Below are 27,170 nucleotides of genomic sequence, written 5' to 3'. Positions count from 1 at the left end.
TAGTCTAACGGAGTAAGATTGCATGATCCAGGTTGCCATTGCGTGAAATTAATCAGCCTGTAAACTTATATCGCAATAATGCAGTATTTTTCCATGTTATGTGACTTGTGGCTCCATGCGGTTGAAAATAAAGATCTTCTTTCTCTATTTCTTCAAGCTCTAAAACAATGCCCATTGACAGTTAACAGCTCTTTAATTTTCATCTTCAAAGAAAAACGGGTAAAATATTCCACCAGCCCAAAGACTACACCAAGAGTACATTTTAATGGATGTAATGATTTTTCTGAAATTATTCGAGGGTTTTCCTTTGCCCAGATGCAGCAATTTTGTTTATTGTCTAAACCGTTCCGTGTGAAATGAGCTTCAACACTAAAGATGATTCTGCTTGAAAAAGCGGGATCACGTCCAAAGAACCGACTCACGATATGTCTTCTCTGATGACGCGTTGTGTTTTCGTATAAGCAGCCATGGTTATCGCGGGATTAATCTTCTAAATATCGCCTATAAGGTTCTAGTGAGCGTATTGTGTGAGAAGCTGAAGCCCATCATCAACCAACTGATTACACCTTATCAGTGTAGCTTTAGACCTGGAAAGTCTACAATCGACGAGATATTCACAATACGCTAAATCTTGGAAAAAATCCATGAGAGGAGAATCGACACACACCATCTTTTCGTCGACTTCAAAGACACATTCGACAGTACGGAAAGGAGTTACCTATATGTCGCAATGTCTGAATATGGTATCCCCGCAAAACTAATACGGCTATGCAATATGACGTTGCTCAATACTAGCAGCGCCATCATAATTGGGAAGGACCTCTCCGAGTCGTTTGATACCAAACGAGGTTTCAGACAGGATGACTCGCTTAACAACCGCGCTGTGAGTTCTGCCTTTTCCAAACTAGATAAAGAGGATAATCGAATGGGTGTGGTGGTGAACAAGGACAAAACGAAGTATTTCCTGTTCGGCGCACCAGCATATGGACACCTAACATTAACACCTATAACAATGTCAGCCTAGAAATCCAACGTAGAATCTTTCTTGCCAACAAGTGTTACTTTGGACTAAGTAGGCAATTGAGTGGTTAAGTCCTCTTTCGACGAACAAGACTCACACTCTACAAGACTCTCATCATGCCCGTCCTAATGTATGGTGCAGAAGCTTGAACGATGATAACATCCGATGAAGCGACGCTTGGAGTGTTTGAGAGAAAGATTTTGCGCAAGATGTTTGGACCTTTGCACGTTAGCAACGGCGAATATCGCTGGTGCTGGAACGATAAGCTGTATGAGCTTTACGACGATACAGACGTACCGCAGCGAATAAAGATCCAGCGGCTACGTTGGCTTGGTCGTGTCGTCCAAATGGATACAAACGCTCCGGCTCTGAAAGTATTCGATGCGGTACCAGCTGGTGGTAGCAAAGGAAGAGGAAGACCTCCTCTGCGTTGGAAAGATCAGATGGAGAAGGACTTGGCTTCACTTGATGTGTCCAACTGGCGCCGGTTAGCACGAGAAAGAACCGACTGGCGCGCTTTGTTAAACTCGGCCAAAATCGCGTAAGCGGTTATCACGCCAATTAAAAAGAAGAAAGCATGGTTAAAATACTGACAAATGTCAAAAATAGCATACAAAAAGGCACCCTCTCGGAATTATTCACTTCTGATATCTAGGCGTCACTTTTGAAAGACCCTTTATTATTGAAAACGGACAAAAATCACACTTGCTTTTGATATGTTAAGACTAAATTTCTGCTCGCTCATCTGTTGTTACAAGCTGGAACTCTCATTGCGTCTGAGTTTGTTTGATTCCAAAAATTAATAGCCAGCTCAAATAAAATTTTCCCAAAGTTTATAAAACTTAGTCTTTACCAAGTTTAGCATTCCTTACTTGTTTGTTTTCATTGCCATTTGTAAAGGTATTTCTTACCTGCATTTTCTTTGTAGTTGTTCTTCTTTCTTCTGTAGTTGCTCTTGGAGGATTCGTATTATTTCTGCTGAGTAACTTTTAATTGCAATAATCTGCATTCTACTCCTAGACACTTCAGATATAAATTAATATATAATATATACCTAAATATATTTAAGTTATTCATTCAACACTTGGGTGGAGTAGATTTGGTCGACTCTTTGCTAGAATTGCACCGAATAAAAATTCGATCAAGTAAATGGTGCCATCGTATAATGTTTTATCTACTAGATTGATCAGTGGTGAATGCGTGGCTTTATATAAAGGAGATTGTTCAACGAAATCTATGATTTCCAAGCGTCAATATTTTTTATTAGAATTGAAAACTGGCAATGCCAGGAGCGCAGAGGAACTCGTAGGAAAAGAGATGGTCCTGTTTCAAATTATATTATATAGAAAGCGATTAGAAGAAAAAAAGGAAACCGAACGCATACTTCCTGTACAAAACGTGCCAAAGGATGAAGTATTTCATTGGCCACCTTTTTCGGACAACAGAGTGCGCTGAAAAAAGCAGTGGTGTAAAGGAGTTCCAAAAGTCAAACTATTTTGTGGGATTTCACGCTTTAGGATTTATGCACAGAAGGGGAAACGTTGCAAGATGAGCAGCGCGTGAACATATCCGATCACGGAGCGCGTGAGAGCACCCGAGATGGAGGAATGGCCCGCAAACAACATCAGCTCGAGTTATTAGAAGCTACCGAAGCGGTGTATTATACGGTCCTGGATTAGACGATTCCATGTAAGTTAAAAAGAAAACATTATATCCTATGTATAGTACTTTTCAAACTGTAAACGCGTTTTTCTCAAAATGGTGTTTTCAGAGTCGGTGGCCAACATTACTCGAAAATGGCTAAACCGATTAGTCTCACATTTTAACACGAGCTTCTTAAATAAACTTTTTAGTAATTAATTGAAGACTTTTTCTCACCGCTGAATACGTTTTTTTTTATAAACAATTTAAGGCCGAGATTTTGGTAAAAATCGTTTTTCTTTTTTGAGAAACAGCCATTTTGTCAAAAAAATTTATTTTGCTTATTCCTTCGATTAATTACTAGATTTACTTTAACTTTACTTTAACGAAATCTGTTTGGTTTTTTTAGTTTCAGAGGATCGAGTTCAGAGATACAGCGATCAGCGCAAAACGTCTTTTTTGAGAGGAACTCCCGGAGATCAGCCGTAGCTCCTTTCCAAATAAATATTTTTACTAATATCAGGTCAGTCCATAAGTTTGTGCATATTTTACCCATAGTTTCACTTTTGTACGATTTTTGCATACAAAAAATTATTCGCGGAATCTAGCAGAACTATTAATATTTTCTTTGATATATTGTGCATTCAGCGAGTGATTTTAATCGCGGATAGAAGCACGTGTTGCTAAAAAATAAAATGGAATCTTCGAACGCGTATAAGAAGCATATTTTGTATTTTTTTATAAAAGTGGTAAAAATGCAACAACTGCTGCTGCAGAAATAAACACTGTTCACGGAGAGGATACCGTGAGTGTAAGGACTGCGAAAAAGTGGTTTTCGAAATTCCGAAGTGGTAACTGCGACGTGAAGGATGCCCCGCGCAGTGGTCGTGCTGAAGTCTTTAACTCCGACGCCTTGCTCGAACTCGTGGAAGCTGAGCCAAATTTGACAGTCATTATGACAGCTCAGAGGTCGAATTCATCGCATGGAACAGTTCACAGCACCTGATTCAGTTGGGAAAGGTTTCAAAGCTGCGAAAATGGGTTCCGCATAGACTTTCCGTCGCCAACCTTCAGCAGAGAGTGAACGTGTGCTGTCAGCTGCTGCAACGGTTTGAAAATGAAAGTTTTTTGAACCGTATCGTTACTGGTGATGAAAAATGGGTCCTTTACAATAATCCAGTTCGCAAACGCCAATGGTTAGATAAAGACGAAACACCAGAACTGACCCCTAGAGGTGGCCTTCACCCCAAGAAGATTCTCCTGATTATTATTCCCATCAGGTATCAAACCTGAATGAGGCACTTGACAAAAATCGACCCTCTTTAGTGAATAGACGCAAAGTTTTGTTTCACCACGACAACTCAAGACCTCATACCGGAAGGCAAACATTAGGCAAGCTGAACGAGCTCGGATGGGAGCTAATGCCGCATCCACCATACTTTCCGGATATTGCACCTTGTGATTATCACCTTTTCCGTGGACCTCAATCCTATATGAGTAACAAGAACTACTCCTCAAAAGAAGCTGTAAAAAGGGATATCGAAGCGTATTTTGGCTCCAAGGACAAAACATTTTTTTGAGCAGGGAATTAAAAATTTGCCTAAACGTTGGGAAGACATTCTAAAAAATAATGAAGGAAAATATATTATTGATTAATAAATAATTTAAACATCTTTTTTATTAATTTTAAAACCACCTTTAAAAAACGTACGAACTTATGGACTGACCTGACTACGGCCGCCGTAGCCGAATGGGTTGGTGCGTGACTATCATTCGGAATTCATAGAGAGAACGTAGGTTCGAATCTCGGTGAAACACCACAATTAAGAAAAAAAACATTTTTCTAATAGCGGTCGCCCCTCGGCAGGCAATGGCAAGCCTCCGAGTGTATTTCTGCCATGAAAAAGCTCCTCATAAAAATATCTGCCGTTCGGAGTCGGCTTAAAAAAACTGTAGGTCCCTCCATTTGTGGAACAACATCAAGAGGCACACGACAAAGGGTGTACGCGCCAATTATATAATATACATATATACCTATATACGGACTGACCCGATACCGTTAAAAGATAGCATAATGTGAGTATCATAGATCAATAAATTTAAAAGATTTCTCAGAAAAAAATTCTGGAAAATTCGCTTTTTTCGGCCTTCTAACGGTATATAACCCCTATATTGTAAAAAAAAAAATTTAAACTGTTAACCGTTGCAGAAATTTTTTTATATTAAAAAAAAAAATAATCAGCCCGTAGCGGGTTAATAAAAGTCAGTCTTGTTATCTAATAATTTATTTTTATTTAATAAATTGTGGTTTTTTGACAAATGCATCTTTTTATTTGTATATTCTCATTTATTGATTTATTTCTATTTCTCTCTCAAGCAACGGTGTCATCTGCACTTAAACACTTACTGCTCTTCCGTTTATGTTGTTGTCATTAGGATGAAAATTTAATGCGGATTATTATGAATTAATTAAGTAGTTAGTAGGCGAATAGTTTACGCATTTTAAATCGAATTACATACAACAACAAACTCAACGACACTCGTGTGGCTGATTACACACACGAAAGTATGTACAATGGCTGCATATGTGAATGTGCGCGTGTGTGTGTGTGAGCACAAATGTATGCGCAAGTATTGAGTATTAGAACGCAAATGCAGTGGAATTGATGACTTTCATATAAAACGTTTGTGTGTTGCTTGTGTGCGCTCACCTTTTAATAGTTTTAGCAAAATCAACAAAATATTATTTCACATTTTTTGTGCTTGCCAACAAATTCTTGCTTACATGTAAATGTTTTGATTTCGTTTCCAGAATGTAACCACAGCAATAATCTGAAATTTGGCGTATTTTTATTTACAACCAAAACGCAACACTCACACATATGCATGTGCGCTATGTATGGATGTATGTGGAACTGCTCGTGATTTTACACAATGCTCATTTTGGATTTATTCAAGCAAAAGCACAAAAAAAGAACACCAACAAAAACCTTTTTATGTGTCAACGCCATCTGACATTTGCTGTAAATTTTAATTATTTATGCATTTTAATTGTTCGTTTGCCAAAAAAAAAGCCGACATATGCTAAATAAATGCATAAATTCGATAAAACTATATGCAGCAGATGCCTTTATCTATATACATACATAAGTGTGTATGTGTGTGTGTGTAAGTAGCTTTGCCTTTGTTACGTAAAACTGCAATTAGTACGCCGGCATTCGGGCAACGTGTGTCCTTTCGACAGGCATAATCACCTGCACTGCGTGCTACGTAGCAATGAGTTACTGCTGTGCACAATTGAGTAATTTGTTAGCAAAGAGCTGAAATGCACAGCCTGCCTAGAGCTCTTGTGTGTATTGCTTTGCTTGTGTGTGCGTGCGAGCGTCTCAAGTGGCCCATTTAAGGTACATAAATGGCTTACAAGCAGCTATGTTGTTAGTTAATTTTTATTAGCCGTTTATCTTGTTTACCATTCGCTTTTTTCACATTCACTTAAATACTTCTACCAAATATGGTTATTTTCCTATTTCCCGTACTCGCTTCTGATTTTGTGGTCTGCAGATTTACGTATTTCGTTCATGGTTTTTTTCAGCGTTTAGCGCATTTGTTGTATTTTGTGAGTTCAAAATCGCCTGTTTTGCATTTGATTTATTTTTATTATAGATTCGACGTACTTCCTATTATAATAGCCATACTCAAAGCCACAATTAATATTTCGCAATAGAAAAAATCAGTGAAATCAGGTCCGAAAATTCTCCTCGGAAAAATGTCCTTAATACATTACATTTTATAAAATTATTTTTTAAACTGTATTTTTAATATTCTTTCTTAACTAAATTACACTAAATTATCTCTTAATTGATATCAGATATCGATGCTGCATGATTTTTTTCCTTAGGAGTACATACTAACCATTTTCGCCGCTAACAGGAGAGAGCATCTTACATTTCGCGAATTTGTGCGCTCACTGCACCTTCATTGGCACACCAAACACATTCGTTTACAATAGTTAAACTATAGAGCTATCGCACTAAATTGCTTCCTACATCCTAAAGATAAACACGGCGTAAGCGCAGTCCCGCTCAAGTCTTCTCCATTATTGCTAGCAAACGTAGCGTACAGCCGGTTTGCCAGTCAATGCTCCAAATGCTGTGATCACAATTTCTGCCATTGCGCGCCTGCCTTGCACTCCTGCTACCGCCGTTGCTGCTGCTGCTGGTGTTGGTGCCTGTGGGGAGCTCACCTTTGTTGTGCTTGTTGTCATGGCTCCGGTCGTGCCGTTGCTGGCAAGTGCTACGGCCATTCTGTCCGCCACACAACGAGCATATTTCCCTTCCATCGCTTCTGGTGCTTGCCAATTGTTGCAGATTGGTGGATGGGGCCTTAATGCTGAGTGTCGCTGCTGTTTTAGTTGATTCGGCGTTGGTGCGGCGTTCTGCTTGTGGCCAAATGCACAACAAAGTCACCGAAGCAATAGTTCGCAGTAGAACCGGAATTGAATTGGCGAACTTATGTTGCAAATGTTGTAGGAGTAGCAGTAGCAGAACGCCGAGCCACTTACGGTAGTTGCCAATAATAATATTGCCATTGACACCTGAAGTTATCGCGGAGGCAGAGTATTCGCCTGAAATTAAGGGCAGTAAAGTGCAAATAAAGCATTTGATTATAAAAGCAAGCGTATGAATACATACACACATGCATACATATAAAGGATTTCCCAATAAGAGGTGTTATGAATGAATGGATTAAGCTATCGATAGGTGATTAACGATTTTTTATGGCCGGAGATCTTGTGATTTAACACCTTTTGACTTTTTTCTTTGGAGCCAGGTGAAAAAGACGGTCCACGCGAACAGCCCACGGTCAACTCAAGACCACAAAGATGGAATTTGTGAAGCTATCGAGGACATAGGGCAGCCACTTTGCAATTCGGTGAAAAGGATATTGTCCTGTTAGCGTGGTCGTGGTAGTCATTTGCCTGTTATTATTAACGGCATACCTTCCTCTTTATAATGAAATAAACATCCGCTCATTTGTATTAAAAAATAGCATTTTTCTTTGAATATCAAAATAACACTTTTTATTGGAAAACCCTCTATTTATGTATATTAGGCCGGGTCGATTTGTGGGGAGGCAAAAAAATCGCCCATTGCTCTGTGAAAATCATATTCTAGGGATCAAAATAAGAAACTTTGCCGAAGGAACCATACCTCTAAAACGAATTCTGATGTCCCCCAATTTGGGTCGAACTTTTTAGTTTCTTTTCTCATGTAAAGGCCAAAAATGGTGATATTTTGAAATGATTCTATGGAGAACCCCCCAGGGGAGTTCCAGGTGGTGTGCCACTGGCATGGGTGGATCGGCCGTCCAAAGTTAGTGGGGGTCGGTCATACATTTGGACTCGATTGGAGCACTCTAAATGGGTCAAAGTGGGATTTTTCGTTCGACCCAAATTGGGGGACATCAGAATTCGTTTTAGAGGTATAGTTCCTTCGGCAAAGTTTCTTATTTCGATCCCTAGAATATGATTTTCACAGGGCAATGAGCGATTTTTAAATCGACCCGCCCTAATATATACATATATATATATAGAGCGGGAATGGTGTGTGGGTATGTCAGTATGTTAATGCTTGTGTATTCAAGGAAGCACATAGGTAGCAGCAGCCAGCAGCCAGGAATTTAAGATTTATTTAATTTATTTGACGTAAATTCGTGGCTGCAGTGGCGGAGTGTCTGTGCATGTCAGTAGCTCCTGTGTGCGGAATTAATGTAAATGTATGATTTAAAAGAAAAGGCAAAAAACATTTGTGAAATGAAATACCCTATGATCAAAAAGTACCGGGAATGTTTAATTTAAACGAACCGCGCACGTGGTAACCGGTCCATAGACACACATCTGTGTCCTTTTAGCGCCATCGGATCATCGGGGAAACAATTCTTGGATTTTGCATGATGATAACGCGCCATCGCACCGAGCTCAAATTGTGCTGGATTATTTGACCAAACACCAAGTAAATACCATAGTGCAAGCACCGTATGCAGCTGTTATGACCCCGTGCGACTTCTTTTTGTTTCACAAGTCGAAGTTACCACTTCGTGGAAAGAGATTTCAGTCGATCGAGGAGATCAAAGAGAATGCGGCGAAGGAGCTGAAGGTCAGCCCTTCGTCGGCCTACCAGGGGTGCATGGAGAACTGGGATAAACGTTGGCACATGTTTGTTGCTTCAGACATCAGATCAAGGCCCTGTCGTCGCCGTATTGCAGCTCTCTTCTGGTGAACTCCTGTAAGGAGGAGCTCAAACGTCTCGAACGTGCAGGAAACATTTCCCTTATCTGGGTTCCTGGGCACAGGAATATAGAGGGAAATGAAATTGCCGATGAACTTGCCAGGAAGGGGTCGGCAGAACCGGTTCCAGCTGTCCCCTTTTCAGACATCGGTGTCCCCTTGGCCGTCGTTAAAGGGAAACTACACAATTTCTTTATAAAAAAAGCGCAAGACAGATGGAGGTTTGTCTCATCGTGTGCTATTTCGAAAACACTATGGCATCAGTGCGATAGAAACAGAACGCTTAGAGTGATTGGAATCCCCCGTCATTCAATTTCCAAACTCATTGCGGTGTTTACTGCTCACTGGGCTATCGGAACTCATGCGGAGGAGCTTGGGCTTCCATACAACCCCCATTGCAGCAGCTGTGGGGATCCTCCAGAGAAAGAGACTGGGGAACACTTACTCTGCAAATGTCCGGCTCTGGCGGCTAGGCGCTTGAGATTCCTTAGCGTGCTGTCTGGGGATGGCTTAAATAAATTCTTCAGTGTATATACCTTTTCTCTCCTCTACTACATCAACATCACTGGATGGCTGTAGACGGTTTTCTCTTTCCTAAATCTTTTCACAAAACATTTTTCTAATAGCGGTCGCCCCTCGGCAGGCAATGGCAAACCTCCGAGTGTATTTCTGCCATGAAAAAGCTCCTCATAAAAATATCTGCCGTTCGGAGTCGGCTTGAAACTGTAGGTCCCTCCATTTGTGGAACAACATCAAGACGCACACCACAAATAGGAGGAGGAGCTCGGCCAAACACCTAACAGAAGTGTACGCGCCAATTATTTATTTATTTTTTAATCTTTTCACAGGTAGTGGTCCACATTACGATATCAAAACGGCACGTAAGTGCTACTTGAAGTCTACCTGGGGTACTCTTGCCATCTTACCTACCTACCTACCTTACATCAGACGGGTCATATTTTGAAGAAGATAAAATAGATTAGCCTGAAATTCAACTCCGTTTTATTTCATTTAAACATTCCTGGTACTTTCTGATCTTAGGGTATCACACTTTTTTCCGGTTCTGAGTGAGTTGAGTTTTTTACGTCTTGAATTAGTTTACACAACTAGCGTTGAATTGGCATAGCGTTTTCAGACTCTATTGGGTGTTTGGCCGAGCTGCTCCATCTATTTGCGGTTCGCGTCTTGATGTTCTTCCACAAGCCGTCACCGAATGGCAAATGTTTTTTTCCGAAAAGTTTTTTCATAGCAGAATTACACTCGAAGGCTTGCCATTTCTTGCCGAGTGATGCCCGCTATTGGAAAAACATTTTGCTATTTTTTAGTGCTTCATGCCCAGGGTTTCAAATTCATGCTCTTCCATTCGGTTACGGCAGCCACCTAGCATAGTGTAGTTACCTCAATAACAATCACAAATGAGGATAGGATCCAATGCCGTAGTCGGTTGGTTTGTGCTTGGATACTATTCGGCTTGTTTTGGCTTCAACGTCCGACCTGACCTCTCAAATGAAAGAAAAATATTTTCTAGTGATTTGGCGCCACTAAAACGACTGCTCACAAAATTCATTTGCCGTTCGACAGCAGTTGAAGATCTCAGGTGGAAGAAAATCAAAGCAAACTCTATGTTTGAGGAGCAGCTCAGTGTGTGAGTTTGGATATACATCCGCAAAAGTAAAAAAGAACAAATTTTTTCTCTCCCGCGCAATAATTTTCAAAAGGGCAGGCAAGCTCTCTTTTTAGTTGCACGCGTTTATGAAAAATGTAATTTAAAATTATTTACGGTCTAAAATTTAATACAAAAAAAGTGAAAGTGTTTTTCAAATAATTGCATTATTGTTGTTGTTTTTCAAATAATTGCATATTTCAAATTATTGCATCTATGTGAGCAAATAATAAACACTTTTATATAAATTAAAAAAAGTGCGCTTAAAAAAAGGATTAATAGATTTAAATGTCAAAGCTTTTATTTAGCATAAGCAAAAAAGCAAAAAAAAAAAAAAGTGATGGTGTACTAGGTCTGGCAATTAAGTTCCGAGAAGTGTCTACCTTTCAAGCAGTATTGCCACTTATCGAGCTATAACTAAATCCCCGCAGCTTAATGGTCACACCTCGTATGCGCACCTGCAAGTATTTCTTTATATGCCGCCGTTGTGTAAATTAAAATGTCAAATTGAAAGCATTTATTACCAAAAAAATATATATTTTTTACGCTACTCAAAAAGGTGCAACTTTTTACAGCTTTAGCTGTTTTAGCGCTTCGCTTCCAGTATTGCAAATAATTTAATTTCGCATATTTTTTTCCACAGCAACCAAATGCGTTGATATGACCAATTTTCCAAGCAACTCATGTTTATTGCTCCAATGCGTGCATGTGGCACGCATCAGCCAACTGCTAGCGACAGTCACACACCCATACATATATGAGTACACACTTAAAAATATGCAAGCATTTAATGTCAATTTGTGGATACTCTCACACTGCATTTGCTATAATTTAATATCTGCTGGCGTTTATTTCTTTATCGGCAGTGACTTTTATTATATCAGCGGCAACAACAGAAAAACCAACAATGTATCGGCAACATTATTAAAAATTGGTTTTAACTGCGCTCATAAATGTCACAGAAGTTAACACGTTCGCTCAGCGTCGAATCGGCGTTGCACTGAAAATGGGCGGTGGGAAATGTTGACGATTGACGACGCAGGGAGCCACTGATCACTGCGGTGCGGTGATGTCCAAGACAGAGCAGGGATGGAAAAGGAAAGTAAGTGCATTCGCCAGTTGGTTTGTTGCTTTGTTTGCTGTTGTTGTAAGCTGCAGCGGTTTGACTTAATGCCCTTAATGCTGTGGCTTTCAGCGTGACAGCTCTTCGCGGCCTTTATCAACTCACTCGACTGGCAAATTATTGTGCAACATTTTACTCGTATTCCATTTGCATTTAATTAAGGCCTATACAGCCGCGTACATTTACGTGAAGTCAAAAACACAGGGCGCATCCATGACATGAGACTACATTTAATTTGTAACTATAGTTTTGAAGGCTGCTTTCTATGAAGTAAATAATTATTTTTTGTGGTTATATTGACAAGTAAAAATATTAGAAACCTAAACAAAGCCATTTTAATTTTCATCCAAACACAAAAAAAAAATTGTTTAGTACTTATAGCACTTTTTACCAGAAAGTAAAAGATTCCGAATCGGTATTCTCCGAAGCTGAACGGCATAGATCTGACTCTTAAATACAAAACGAAGTACCTCAGAGTAATTTTGGATATCCAACTATGATATTATATAATGGAAGTACAACATATAGGAGAAGAAGAAAAGTCCAGTAACGCACTGTAAGCCCGTAAAAAGATGCTGGGCGTTACATTGGGTCTATCTCAAATAAGGGGTTAGGGGTAATCACAATTTTAAAAAAATTAAATTTTTTTTTGCATCTTCTTATAACATAATATCTTTAAAATATTGTGTAAAAATTTGAAGTGAATCCGACAAATACTTTTCGAGTTATTCAATAATTAACAAAGGGTGCTCGGGCTCTCCGGAGCTCGATAGCAAAACTTTAAATGCGTTTTTCTCAAAACTATGTTTTTTGAACTGGTGATCACTGTAACTTAAAAACCGCTTCGTAGATTTAAACAAAATTTATACTGCTTTTGAAAAACACAAAAACTCGTGCCTGATTAAAGGATATTTTTCTTCAAAAACCTCAATTTTTTTTAAACAATTAATTTCCTGAGACCGCCATATTGTTAATTTTGAAGCAAAAAAACTTCAATCAGACACAAAATTATCTATTAATAAAACTAATTTTTCTTGTCCGATTGATTTTAGATGAATCTCCAAGAACTTGTGATGATCACCGCAATGGACTTCTGAGGAAACGGGCTCAACACAAACGCGTTAACTTTTATTCATTTTTGTTTTTGCAATTTTGCTAAAGTCACGTCGAAACATGATATATTAATGCTATGTTCTTATTTTTGTAAAATAAAGCAACTGACTAGCAAAAAAAAATTATTGAAAATCATCAGTTTTTCGGGCCACTGACTATCCCTGCAACCCCATAATGTACTGGTGCTATTCGGCAGTAGTAAAAACAATATTACTTTACGATGTGGTGGACCACGCTAAGGAAAATGATATACAAATATACAAATTACCTATGAGAAACATGGAACATCTTGGTGTACTTTGCACAACACGGGCGATGAGAACTACTCCAACGGTTATAGGGCCAATACAGATGATATGACTCCAAAATACAGTTGGGTGAGGAAGTTCCGAACAATAATAGAAGAAAAGGGATTGAAAAGAGGAATGAAACCTAGCCCCAATTGTTGTGACAGTCAAGCTGCACTGAAAGCCCTTGTTAACCCACGCTACTCTTCGAAGTTTGTCGGTGAATGTAAGGCAAAACTGAACAGTAAACTGAACATCAACACAACAAAGTTAGTCTTATTTGGGTGCCTAGGCATTGTGGTATTACAGTGAACGAGTTAGCTGATAAGCTGGCTAATGAAGGCTCCGCAAGTTCTGCATCGATTCAACTATGGATTGACGGCTTCATGAGGTCTGCCCATAGACGACGTTGGTCTGGGTTGAACTCGTGCAGAGTAGCCAATTGCTTTGTGAAAGAACCAAACAGCAAAATAGCGTCCTTTCTCCTAAAACTCAGCACAAAGGACCTGAGTGTACTGGTGGGTGTAATCACAGGTCACAACGCCTGTGATCAGCATACGTATGGCTGCCATGGGGGTCGTCGACAGCCCGATATGCCAATCCTGATGACGGCGCTGCAGAGCATTTTCTCTGTAACTGTACGGCGTATTCCAGAATCAGCCTTAGGATATTGGGTTGCGGTATACTGAGAATGGATAAAGTTCATACTCTTCTTCTTCCGGATCTATCTCTATTTTTCTAATGAAATCTATCCGAGTGTAGTACAATGGTCTCCGGACTGAGTGCTTAGATTTGTCCTACGCCCCACAAATCTAATCTAGCTCCAATACGCTTAATATATTTACTGACGGCTCGTAAATGTTGGACGGAGTAGGTGCAAGGATCTATTGCACCGAGCTAGGTTTCAGGTAGCCGTTCAAGTTGCCTGATCACTGCAGTATCTTTCAAGCAGATTGGTGTCTGCTGTAGGAAAGGCTGCAGAATTCGCAATCGCAAAGACAACGAGCAACACCAAAATAAATATATACGTTGATAGCCAAGCAGCGTTAAAGGCAATAAAGTCGTATGAAAATTCATTTAAACATTTTCGTAAAAGCTGGGAAGCCTTAGAGAGAATGGCCGTAGTCAGACGGCTGCAAATCTAATGGGTGTCCGGACATACCTAAGGGCATTGCTGGAAATGAAATTGTGGACGAGATTGCCAAGAACGCAGTTTACATGCCATTTGAACAAGAAAACGACATATTAAAAATTTTAAAGACGATCTATAATGGCATCGTTGCGGACATGAAAGGACGGATAGAGGACAGGAGGTGGAATAATCAATGATAGCTGCAGATTTTGCAATGAACTAGAAGAGAGAGAAACTCTAGAACACCTTCTATGTTCATGCCTTCCATTCGATAGAACAAGAATGAAATGCTTACGAGCTTCACAAAATACAATAAGAAGTTGGAATGTAAAGAGTTTTCCAATAACAGGTGTTATTTTGAATAGCCCGCTATTTCGGTAGACGTCACTTTTGCTGCGGTTTTTCGATATTTGACAAGTAGAAACTACGCCATTAATAAAAATGGAACGATACCCTCTTAAACAACGCTGTGAAATGATTAAAATTCACTATAAAAATGGTGAAAATTTGGCAGAGACGGTTCGTAAAACTCGAACATTTTTGGGTCATCGAAAAGCAGCTTGTCGGACCGCAATACAGAAATTGGTGAAAAATTCGAGCTGTTGGGACAAGTTAGTGATGTGAAGAATTAAACCCGCGCACGGCGCTCAAGAACAGCCGAATATCGAAAATATTGCTGTTGTAGCCGAAAGGGTTGAAGAAAACCCAGGTGACAAACCTCGTCGTTCTTTGGAATAAGGTATTCCACAGACGTCAGTACACTGTATTTTGTATAAAGATTTGGGTCTTAAGGCTTATAAAGTCCAGTTAACACAAGAACTCAAGCCGGCCGATCATCAACAACGTCGTGTCTTTGCTGATTGGTTCGTTGAAATGCATGAAAATGATCCGGAAGTCCATCGAAAAATCATCTTGAGTGATGAGGCCCATTTTCATTACCACCTCGGTGTCTTCGTCAACAAGCAAAATTGTCGGATCTGGGGCTGAGAAAATCCAAGAGTTATTGTTGAGAAAAGCCTCTCTATCCTCAACGTGTGACTGTTTGGTGCGGTTTATGGTCCGGCGGAGTCATTGAACCTTACTTTTTCGAAAATACAGCTGGAGCAACAGTTACCGTGAATGGATTGCACTATCGAGAGATGATTAACGATTTTTTATGGGCGGAATTGAATGGCATTGATCTGGACAACGTTTATTTTCAACAAGACGGCGCTACGCGCCACACAACCTACGAAACCATTGATCTTTTATTAAAGTAACACCTCTTATTGGAAAACCCTTTATGTCGGGATTAGAGCTTCAGAATCGCAATATTTCGATCGACTTAATTTCTGCTCGAAAATATACGAAAAAGTTCATGCCCGGCCATTGTGAGGGGTTTTGAGCACTACTCTCGCCAGATGTAAGTTGTCGTTGATGAAACCAAAATGAGCGTGAAAGTTTCGGCTTCTCGCTGCTCTGATATACATAGATATGCTTAGATCCCGCAACATGACTAGATTCCCATCTTGCTTGACTTCTCTCAACAGGTTTTGGATTTTGAGAATTCGGTTATTGTCTGCTGTAAACATCACAATTGGAGCTCTGGGGAAGTTTAAGTGGAGTGATTTCGTTAGTATGAGCCATGAGTGCATTCGTTTCCACTTCACGTCTTATCCACTTGGAATGGAATGGAAAATTGTCAGTTTACACTTGTAGTGCAAACATCCGTTTTTTCGTGTCAGCTACCTAATTTCTTTTGTGACAGATCCACTTGTAAATTGGTGGCCGGCCCCCTTTCTTCATTTAACGCTCGAAAAGTTATGAAAATTATGAGGAGCAGCAATTTTTGTGCATCAGTGTAAATTTTTTGCTGCTTAGCTTTACAGTTAAATCAGCGGATGGGCTATTTCTTCTTCTTATTTCAAAGTTGTTATAAAAAATCTCTTTTATATTTCGAAAGCAAGCAATTATTCAGTAAGAAGCCTGAAGAAAGACTACAGGGTTTGATTGAAAAGTAATGAGCCTTCCCGCGCGGAGCGTCTGCCAAGCGATCAACCGAATCGGCTGGTGGGGGAAAATGATCGTTGGACCTTCTCCTTCCACTAGAAACCGGTCGCAGTTCGCTGGCAACAGCGGTGCAGTCAACATCGCTCCGCGCATGAAAGCTGTTTTAAAAGTGTGTTAGGATTTTGCAGTGGCGAAAATTCAGCGATCGTCGGAGCAACGTTACTCGATCAAATTTTGCGTAAAGCTAAACAAAACGAGTGCCGAAACCATTGGACTACTTAAGGAGGCTTACGGGGACCAATCTCTGTCCAGCGCCCGGGTAAAACGGTGGCACAAGTCGTTCAAGGAAGGCCGGGAGTACGTCGAAAACGAACAACGATCTGGAAGGTCTTCGACGACGCAAACAGACGAAGATGTGACCGGGTTCGTGAATTTTTGAACATTGACCGTCGTGCTAGTCTACGTGAGATCAGTGAAGAGTTAAATTTAACTTATTACAATGTGCGGAAAATCGTGACCGGAAAACTTGAAATGCGCAAAGTGTGTGCCAAATTGGCTCCAAAGGTTTTGACTGATGAACAAAAGTAATTGCTCTGCATTGGCCAAGATGGGGGTTCCGGTGCTTCCCCACCCTCCCTACAGCCCAGACCTGTCCCCTTCGAACTTCTTCTTGCTCCCGCGCCTGAAACGAAAGCTGAAGGGGAGGCGTTTCGACTCCATCGAGGCGATCCAAAAAACTATGACAGCCGAATTGAACGCGATTCCGGCGGATGAGTTTAAAAAATGTTTCCTGCAGTGGAAGGACCACTACCAGCGTTGTATTCACGCTCAAGGGTCCTATTTTGAAGAACATTAGTTGTATAAGCCAAAAGGTTTAATAAAACTGCTTAAAAAAAATAAGGCTCGTTACTTTTCAATCCAACCCTGTAATTTAAGTCCACACATGAAAAAGTGTAACTTTTAAAGTGACATTTTAAGTCAAAGGAGGCGAGTTTAAAACCATTACTTTAGTGTCGCTTTACGCCATCGACAGCTCACCTGGATTAATGTGCATACGTATGTACGTCTGTGGCAAACAATGCCATCATTTTTCATGTGATAAGATATTAAATTAGTAAAAATTGATTTATTTGTAAGGTAATGAATCTCATTGTGCCCAGGTGGCACCTGCAGGTAGTTCAACCTAGCAGATAATTGGCGAATTTAATGGAGATACTTATGTCCGTTTTCGCTCTCACGCATGCAGAGAGGATGTGCGGCAGCTTCGACGGTCGGTTACTTAGTTTTACGCATCCGGCTATTTGCTCGCTAGTGATAATTTCCACGCACTTGAGCTGGTTTGCATGCAGATGTAAATTTGCATGCACACTCGTACAGATGCATGCGCAAATCCGTGTCTGCCAAAAATGTCGGCTTGTGGGCGGGGGTCGCCACTGCGCCACGCCACACAATTGACTTTTATGCTACGCTTCAATGCTCCAGCACTGTATTTAATTTGGTTTTTGTGCAGCCATACCTGCCGGCAGCATGGCAGGTGGTTATGTGTGTTGTGCCTATCTATGTTGCATGCAACATATTGCGCATTGTATGCCACGTGTCGAGCTGGTTTGCTGTGCTTTTGTGTGTGCAGTTGATTCAATTTGCCGGGAAATGTTCAAAGTAGTCTGTCCATTGCTGTTAGTGGCATATTTAACTATAATTATATAAATTAATTTATTTATAAAGTGTTGTAATGGAATTTTATTTCATTTTTCATCTCTTGTCCGAAAAATGCATTTTTAATTTGATTTGCGTAGCCGTGGGGACTACTAACAAAGATTCGCGTTATTGATTTGTTGCTTTGTGGGTAGTGTTTTTAATGTAATTCTCGCCGCATGAATTATACAAATTTTGTTTTAATATTGACATGACATTTGATATTTAAACACATTTTCAATGACAACGCGAGAATTATTGTCTTAAAATATGTGTAAATATTTTCACGCTCACACATCTGCAAAACGAGAATAAAATATGGCAAATGTGTGTATGTGTGTGTGAGCTCATGATGTGAGTAACTTCAGGAGCATCAAAAGGCTGTAAAATCGTTTGCTAATGCAGGTTAATTAAATGAGTTAATGAGGCTTTATTTTTCATTTTAAATGTAACTTATTTTTAAAAACTTAAATGAGAATTTTTAAATTCAATCGATACATTATTCTAGACCAAATAATAATGCTCGCCAATATGCGCGTGCCAGATGACGTTGCTCAACATCAGCAGCGCCATCAGAATTGGGAAGGACCTCTCCGAGCCGTTTGATACCAAACGAGGCTTCAGACAGGGTGACCGCTGTCGTGTGACTTCTTTAACCTGATGTAGGAGAGGATCGTACGAGCCGCAGAAGTTAATCGCTCAAGCGTAATATTTTATAAGAGCGTACAATTGTTGGCGTATGCCGATGATATTGACATCATCGCCCTTAACAACCGCGCTGTTAGTTCTGCTTTCTCCAAACTGGATAAAGAGGCAAAGCGAATGGGTGTGGTGGTGAACGAGGACAAAACGAAGTACCTCCTGACATCAAACAAATAGTCGGCGCACTCGCGTATCGGTACCCACGTCACTGTTGGCAGTTATGATTTCGAGGTAGTAAAAGGCTTCGTTTATTTAGGAACCAGTATTAACACCGATAACAATGTCAGCCTTGAAATCCAACGTAGAATCTCTCTTGCCAACAAGTGCTACTTTGGGCTAAGTAGGCAACTGAGCAATAAAGTCCTCTCTCGACGAACAAAACTAACACTCTACAAGGCTCTCATCATGTCCGTCCTAACGTATGGCGCAGAAGCGTGGTCGATGACAACATCCGATGAAACGATGCTTGGAGTGTTTGAGAAAAAGATTCTGCGCAAGATTTTTGGACCTTTGCTCGTTGTCAACGGCGAATATCGCTGGCGATAGAACGATGAGCTGTATGAGCTTTACGACGACATAGACATAGCGCAGCTAATAAAGATCCAGCGACTACGTTGGCTGAGTCAAGTCGTCCGAATAGATACAAACGCTCCGGCTCTGAAAGTATTCGATGCGGTACCAGCTGGTGGTAGCAAAGGAAGAGGAAGGCCTCCTCCGCGTTGGGAAGATCAGGCGCGCTTTGTTAAATTCGGCCAAAATCACGTAAGCGACTATTGCGCCAATTAAGAAGAGGAAGAAGAATATGTGTGCTAGTTTGCTGACATAAGCAGTTCTTCTCAATTATCAATGTCTAGATATTTATTGGAATCACATTTATGCTCCTATTTATAAAAATATTGATATATATCTTCCTGTACAATTACCGGACTACTGCAGTGTGTTCCATGTGAGATCTAAGCAGCACCGAAAACAGCAGCCTTAGCCATAGAGAACACATCTTCGAACTCTCAAATAAACTTTCACATTGACAGTCAGGCAGCCATCAAACGCCCTGAATATCCTCTTTCATTAAAAGTGCCATAACTCCCTCACCTTTGCCCCGACTGTCGTGAAGCTTCTATTGCACAATAGCCAAGGCTCCAGGTTTTCCAACCATGTAAGAGTTTTGAAAATCAGTTGTAAAACAACAACAGAATCGAAGGAGCAAAAGAGGAACTCTGGAACACTGTCACTGCCCTGCACTTAGCAAAACACGAATAAACTGCTTATGTTCTACATCATTTTGAACATTAGGAAGCGGGACAGCTCAAAAAATGACCAACCTACCTATCTAAACTGTGTATTAAAGACAAAATACGATATAAAGTTCTTAAATGCTTCATACAAACACATGGATCAATATTTTGGTCTATGAGCGACCTACAGGTCAACCAACCTAACCAACCAGGCCAAGTCCAACCTAACCTAAGCCATAACTTCCTATACACTACCAAGCGATTCTAACGCTTTGCTGTTTAGGAACGTTAAGCGCTAGCATAAGTGAGCTTGTTAAATCTTTCATAAAATAAGTTCTGGTCGGCTTGAGCCATAAGACTCACAAATATATAACTACGAACATACTCGTATGTTGCTCTTGCCACAAGAAAGGGATTTGGGGTAGATATCAAGAAGAAGGTCTGTTCAAACGTGTGACAAATTCCACTCGCTGTGTGCATTCATTGAAATCTTTTTTGTTTCTGGTTCTGTTGATTTAGCGTAAGTGCGGATATTGTGGCCATCTTCAGTCCATGGCATTCTACTTTCCATTTGACTTATATGTATGCGGCTGTAAAATACTTTCCAGACATTAAAAAATATGGCAAGGACACAAGATTTAGGCACAACTTCATTCAATATTTCAATACTTCATTAAATATTCGGTAAACTCCATGGTGTTACGCGAATGTGTCAGCTTTAATGCAATTTCCGTCTTTTCTATGGGGAAAACTTTAGAACTATACGTGCATTACTAGGCACCAATTACTCGTGCGCTTCGGGAACTTAATGCGTTTTTTTATTTCTGATCTTGACTTCACTTTATTTAAATCAACTTTTGTAAAAATTCTTAACTTAATAGTTTAAAGTAGTATTTATAGTAATTTTTAATATTTTAATTGCCCAAGGAGTTCTATTTGCCATATTTGTATGCAGTTTGTAAGGCCCTTTGTACTGTAGGTTAATATAAATAACTAAATGGAATAGATGAAACTGTTTCCTTAAATGAAGTATTGGTAAGGAAAGGAAAAAAAAAAATTTGGCTTTAAACTTTAATGAAAACTCGCTAGATCGGCTATTTCGGTCACTGTTTAGTTAAAAATGCTTAGTTGCGTTCAGTTTTTTCGATAAAAGCTGCTGCCACCTATACGCAATATCCGCAGTAACTTTACATGACCCAACTTATTTTGCCAATTTCAGCCATTTAGCGTTTTAAATTTGCTTTAGACAGATATGAAGGTTGGTAAAGTTTGGGTGTTAGATTTTTTGCTGCCACAAGGGAGCATCGTATGGAGCAGAAGCTTGGCGCTTGGAGTGTTTGAGAGAAAGATTCTGTGCAAGATTTTTGGACGTTTGCATGTTGGCAACAGCGAATATCGGAAGGTGCTGCTACTAAGCTTTAAGAAACTGTCAACCAAGTTGCCTCCTGAGCCAAGAAAATGGAAGATTAAACTAAACAGGAGCAAATCAGCCCTCATAGTTTTTTCTCTGAAAAATACAGAACACAAATCAATCAATCCTTTCCATGTAACGTCTGAAGAACGAGGTTCTTCTAAACAGAGTAAATGCGCCATACTACATACGAAACAGTGATCTTGATAGTAATCTAGGCATGTTAACTGACTCTGAGATGACGAAACATTTTGCCACGGCTCACAAACTGCGTCTGCAAGACCATGCCAACGTGGCTGCTCCAGCTTACTTGAGCTGAATCCTACGCAAAGACGGTGAAATCGCATAACAGTCGCAGACCTCATGCAAAGCGAGTAGCATAAATTTTATTTTTTCTCTTATATGTCGTTCGTTCATGTACTCATTTTGGTATTCATTTATTTTAAGATTAAAAAAAGTAATTAAAAGTTCTTGTTAGTATTATTATTTACATACTATACTTGTCGCAATATTATAGCGGCTCTGTGGATTGCATAGGATGCGTTGATAAAACAAAAAATCACAAGGCAACCACACTCGCATTTGCAAAACATAAAAAAAAAACAAAAACCGTAACTCTGTGTTAGAAAAAAGGAACCGCGATTATTCATGAAGTATAAAAGATATATATTTAAAAATTTTTTTAAGGTAGTAGTCTGGTAACTTACACGTTTTTTGAGACCATGTTTGGGACATTTTTTGGAAGGGAAAATAAAATTCAATCGGTTTGATTTTCTGATATGTTATTAAAGGTATCAGAAGGTGTACAAAAAATTTTTTTTTTTTTTTAATGTTTTGATACTATTTTTGTACACTGCAGCAAGTGGCAAAAAAAAAGAAGTACAGTGGCTGGCCGGCGTGATTTCGTCACTTGTGGTCATCTGAAACAGAAAAAACAAATTGCTTATTAATCAGTGTGCTTGTCGTTCTGGCGGGTAGTAAGATCAAATGATTTTGACAAAAAATAACAAAATGGCGGACTTCGTAAGAAAATTGCCTTTTTTTAAAGTGAAAATCGGACTAAAAAATGGAAAGTTAGGGACGAAATAAATTAAATCTACTACCCGCCAGAACTATTGATGTGTAGAAAAACATATCTAAATTTCAGCTCAATCCGTTAGATAGAAAATTTGTTTTCACGACGGCCATCCGGAAAAACGTTGTTTTCAGAAAAACGCGTTTAAAGTTTTAGCAATTGAGCCGCGCTCATGTATGTGCTATAATTTCGTCAATATTTCGAATTTCGGTCTAAAATTTGTACAGTATATTACCAATATATCGCACTTTCAAAATATGTAAAAAACCGAAATTCGAAATTTTCAAAATAAGTTACCAGACTACTACCTTAAATGAAAGTAGGTACAAAACCACGAGTCACAATTACTCAATAAGACGTATAGTATTCATCGTTGTCGAGTATAGCCTGGTATCTTCTCGGCATGCTTTGAACCAGCTTTTCTGCGTAGCTCGTCGACCAACAGGACTAGATTTTGCGAACTTGGCGCACGAGTTGCTTTAAATTATTGACTGGCCTTCCGGGAAAGATGCGTTTTCATAGTTCCCTACACGTTTTCAATGGGGTTGGCGTCTGGTGACTGTTTTGTTTTTTCTCAATATGCTTTTATGAAAGCAGTGATTTTGATGATGTGGGACGGTATGATATGTTCGCCTCCTTCAGTCAACGTTCGATGGTGTTGATACTCACATCTATTCCCTGTTTAGCAAAAACTGATCGTGCTTAGCGTAGTCAGGGCGCCGCTTAAAAAGTTGGACGATCACTTTAACCTGCTTTCTTGTCGTCACTCGGTTCAAACCACGCTCGGAAAAGTCATCAACATTTTTGTACACTTTATACCGCTGATTCCACATCACAGCAAACTTTCTTGAGTTTTTAATCACTTTTCCATATAATTTCGGCTCTTTCGAATGCGTGCCTAAAAATACTCAAAACGCTTCGCATACTTCTCACTCATTTTTGTTTGGTTGCGTTGAAGAGAAAGTTTCGAACGACACTAACCTGAGTTAGCATTGGCGTCATAGCCCTTGAGTGGGACTGTTATGCAGCAAAAAGTAGAACGAAATATATCTCGAAGTAGCAAGAAAAAACCGGTTATTTCCTTCTGACACAGACTGTATCCCGAAATTTTATTATTTATCTACAGGGTGAACGATATGAAGTGTTACCTATTCAAAACACCATAACTTTTTTGTCTGAAATTACATAGTTTTTATTGATTTTAAAGACAAAATTGTTGAAAAATGATTACATTTTTAACATATATTCATTTTAGCCCATTCTTGCTTTTTTCAGCGCATCCATACAAGCATATTTTTTAATCCTCACCTTGCTCTCCAAAATGGACCAGATGGAATAGTCCATCGGATTTACGTCTGGTGAATTCGAAAGCCATTGTGGGGATGAAATGAAGTGTGGAACATGATTTTTTAACCATTCTTGGTTCACACGAGCTTTATGAGACGGTGCCGAGTCCTGTTGGAACGTCCAAGGTCTACGACCGAAATGTTTGCGTGTCCACGGCTCTAAAGCAGCTTCTAAAACATTTTCCCGATAATAAGTCGCATTCATTTTGACACCAGGCTCGATAAAAACGATTGGAGAGTGTCCATCAGCGGTCACTGCGGCCCAAACCATTACTTGCGATGGGAAATTGCTTCGAGTGGTAAAATAAAAAATGTTCAACTACTTTTTTGCAACTTTTTCTACATGAAATCGCTCGTGTAAGTAATGACGATCATTTTGAACCCAAAATTATTAAAATCGGTTCATTTTTGACTAAGTTATGAGCATTTAAAAAAAAAATCGATTTTGAGCTGAAAAACAAAATTGCCGGTAAAGCTTGAAAAAAAATTTTTTCGGGCGAACAAAAAAATACGTGTCTCATTATTTTGACCAGAGAGCAACATATTTGAGTTACATCGAAATCGAAGAACATGACCCGAATACCCCGGTTGAATTGAAATGGAAAGCATCAGTATCAAATGTTTGTACTTTTAGTATTTATAAACCACTGCATTTATAGAATTCAGTTTGGTTTTAGTACCATATTTTCTCAACTCCATCTGAGTATTTGAAATATTTGCCAAACTGCGCCCATTGATCCAGGAGCACCGTGGACGCTTGTTGTCGGTCCTTGCGCCAACATGAATAAATACTAAGCCTTTTAGAAAACGTAACCACACATATGTGTGTATGTATGTAGTTGTTCAGTCCAGTGTACGTTATTTATACGTAATTTTACCATTTAAATCATCGAAATATCGAATGCAGCCACCTGCCCGCTTTAGTTTTCTATGCAAATTTTGTGAGTATCCGTCGAGGCGAGCGAAGCACATAACGAACATGCCACCAAAAACGGTTCGATAGTCGGTGTCGCAATGCAAATGACACCAATGCATATGTCATGTGAAAACACACACACACACACACATATGCATACTAACCTAACGCAACTGTTGACGAGCTTCCGCGCATGTAGCTGCCACATGCATTGACACTCATTTCAATCAAACGGCACGTGCGGCCAATGCAAACACGTGGGTTTGCCAGACAAACGCAAGCTGCACATTTAAATGCACTCACACAAATACATAATACCTGCATACGTATATGGGGGAATGTGCGGGTGAATGCACGCTTATTACACTTGCCCGTGAATGTAAATGAAATGTAAATGCCAGCGTGATAGCAAACAAATTCAATTAAAATAAAAATTCAATCCAATTCAATGCGCTCCACTACACAAACATTCACTCAAATACACACACGCACACAAATATGTCAGCATTTTGTGGCATGATGGCAAGTTTCTCGTTCACTTGCCCCTCACCATATAACACGAACCAACACATTCAAAGCGCCACTACAACGAACTGATTGAAATAAATTTAATTCGATTTAGTTCGTAGAGATGCGATTTGAAAAAAAAACGAAAACAAACAAAATCGAAATTAAAGAAGAGTCAAAGCAAAAGCTACTAAAGCACCAAATGTACGTAGTGAAAGAGATATGGAGAGAGCGACTGAAATCTGCGAATAAAATGAAATTTACCATTCAGCACGTGAAGGACAACAGTTTTGGGCGCACTGTTGGAGGGGCTGCAAGTGTAATTGCCGGAGTCCTGCTTTTCCACCGATGGTATTATTAATGATGCCGTCTGTAATTGAAATTGAAAGATAAACATTGTACTAGTTGTTGTTGCAGCTGCTTCAACACACAGATTTTGTTGTATTTAGTTTAGTTTCATGTAGAAATATTTGTAGTTGGTAATTGAATGGTGGGAGATGTGTGCTTGAGTGGCTTGTCGGAATTCGTATGCACCGAAATTGATAGGAAAATAGACATTGAAAGTGAAAAGGCAAATGTCAGTAGAGCAGATGCACAAGCGCACATACACACATTTAGAGGCACATGCAACTACGTCAACCTGCCGTGAATGGAATGCGAGGTTGCCAAAAATAAATTCTACGTACTGCGTGTAATGTTTGCATAGCTCAGTGCGATGCTGAAATTTTTTCTTAATTTATAGAAAATTTCCCATGAAATAAATCGTGCTTAACTGTTTTTTTAACCCTTCAGGTTCCTTAAATTTAAGGTTTTTAGGGTCATCTTGATTTTAATTTCAAGTGAAATGTTTATGCGTATGCCATGGGAACGCATTACAACGCACACAGTTTGTCGTTTAGGTGGTGCAAGCACTTATGAAGTTGGCCGAATTTCGCAGAACCAATTTATTTCCTGTCTCATACAAACTTTATCAATTAAAATTCTTTAAAGTAACTTACCGTTATTTGTCGTACCTCCACAGCCGCCAGCGTTGTGCTCACTGTGGTTATTATTGCTGTTGTTTGCGGCCAAAGCATTGTCTTTGCTATGGTTGGCACTGCTGTTGACATGGTGACCGCTGCCGCCGCCATGGCTGCCAGCAGTGATGAAGTGGTGTTGCCAGTGCCAAAGGCAAAACTATTGCCAACGCCCAGCGCACTTGCCTCGCCGTCTGCCGCCACCTCAGAAGGTGGCACACTGACTGCGGGCATTGTTGTTGCCAAGCCTATATCCTCACCACTCACATTTGCTGCTCCTGTCGCCTGCACTGCCGACGTGTCGGTGCCTGTGTGCGCAATATCGCTGTAGCTGCCAAACTCATTTGCCAGCGAGTGTATTGTTGTTGTTGTTGGGGCTGAAGTGGCTGGGGCTGATGCCGCCGGCACCGCATCTGCTGGGCCAGTAATTGTTGTCGCACCTTCGACTTGAGCTGCAGTGGCTAGCGATGTCATTGTCGTGGTGGAAGCTGTCGTTGTAGCGTCTGTTGTTGTTGTTGTTGTTGTTGTAGTAGTAGTGGCCGATGTCGTTGTTGGGGGTTCCGTTAACGGTAATTCGATGCGTTCGATTTCGGTGCGCCAACCTCTTCGGCTGTGCAAATAAATTTGCTTCTGATTGTGGAACCAATTAATAAAAAGTGGCGGCTCCAGCGCCTGGCTAATTATGCAACGCAGCTTCACTTGACTGCCCGCCTTGACGTGACGTGTGGGCTCGCCAATCAATTCCGTTCTCGGCTCTGCACCGCCGAGCAGCGAAAAGTGAGCAACGGCCAATGTATGGCGTAACGGGGGGGGTATTTGTCAAGGCATACATTTCCGTGCGGCCAACCATGAAACGACGGATGCATTTGCATATGGTTGTGTGTGTGTGTGTGTATGTGTGAATACATTAGTTTTTGATTTTATGCGTATTTGCATTGTTTCGGTGTGTGAGTGTTTGTTAATTTATCAGTGTTTTCGTGTGAAATTGATTCGATGCGATGAGAAGTGTTTG

General features: G+C 40.0%; 1 protein-coding gene across 1 annotated transcript in view; it reads right to left on the bottom strand.

Annotated features, from left to right (window-relative positions):
• Nucleotides 1-5,771: 5,771 nt before the first annotated feature.
• LOC129241873 (mucin-5AC) overlaps nt 5,772-27,170 on the bottom strand; it is a 204,705-nt gene continuing 183,306 nt past the window's right edge. Inside the window, exons 5-7 of the mRNA XM_054878450.1 lie at nt 26,141-26,913; nt 25,407-25,512; nt 5,772-7,286 (exon numbers count right to left, since the gene is read on the bottom strand). Coding sequence (XP_054734425.1) covers nt 6,745-7,286; nt 25,407-25,512; nt 26,141-26,913 — 1,421 coding nt within the window. The 3' untranslated portion in view covers nt 5,772-6,744. The remainder of the gene's footprint in view (nt 7,287-25,406; nt 25,513-26,140; nt 26,914-27,170) is intronic.

Source organism: Anastrepha obliqua, chromosome 1 (genome assembly GCF_027943255.1).
Source record: "Anastrepha obliqua isolate idAnaObli1 chromosome 1, idAnaObli1_1.0, whole genome shotgun sequence".
Classification (NCBI taxonomy): Eukaryota; Metazoa; Arthropoda; class Insecta; order Diptera; family Tephritidae; genus Anastrepha; species Anastrepha obliqua.
Note: the sequence above shows the minus strand (reverse complement) of the source record. Positions and strands in the feature narration are given on the sequence as shown.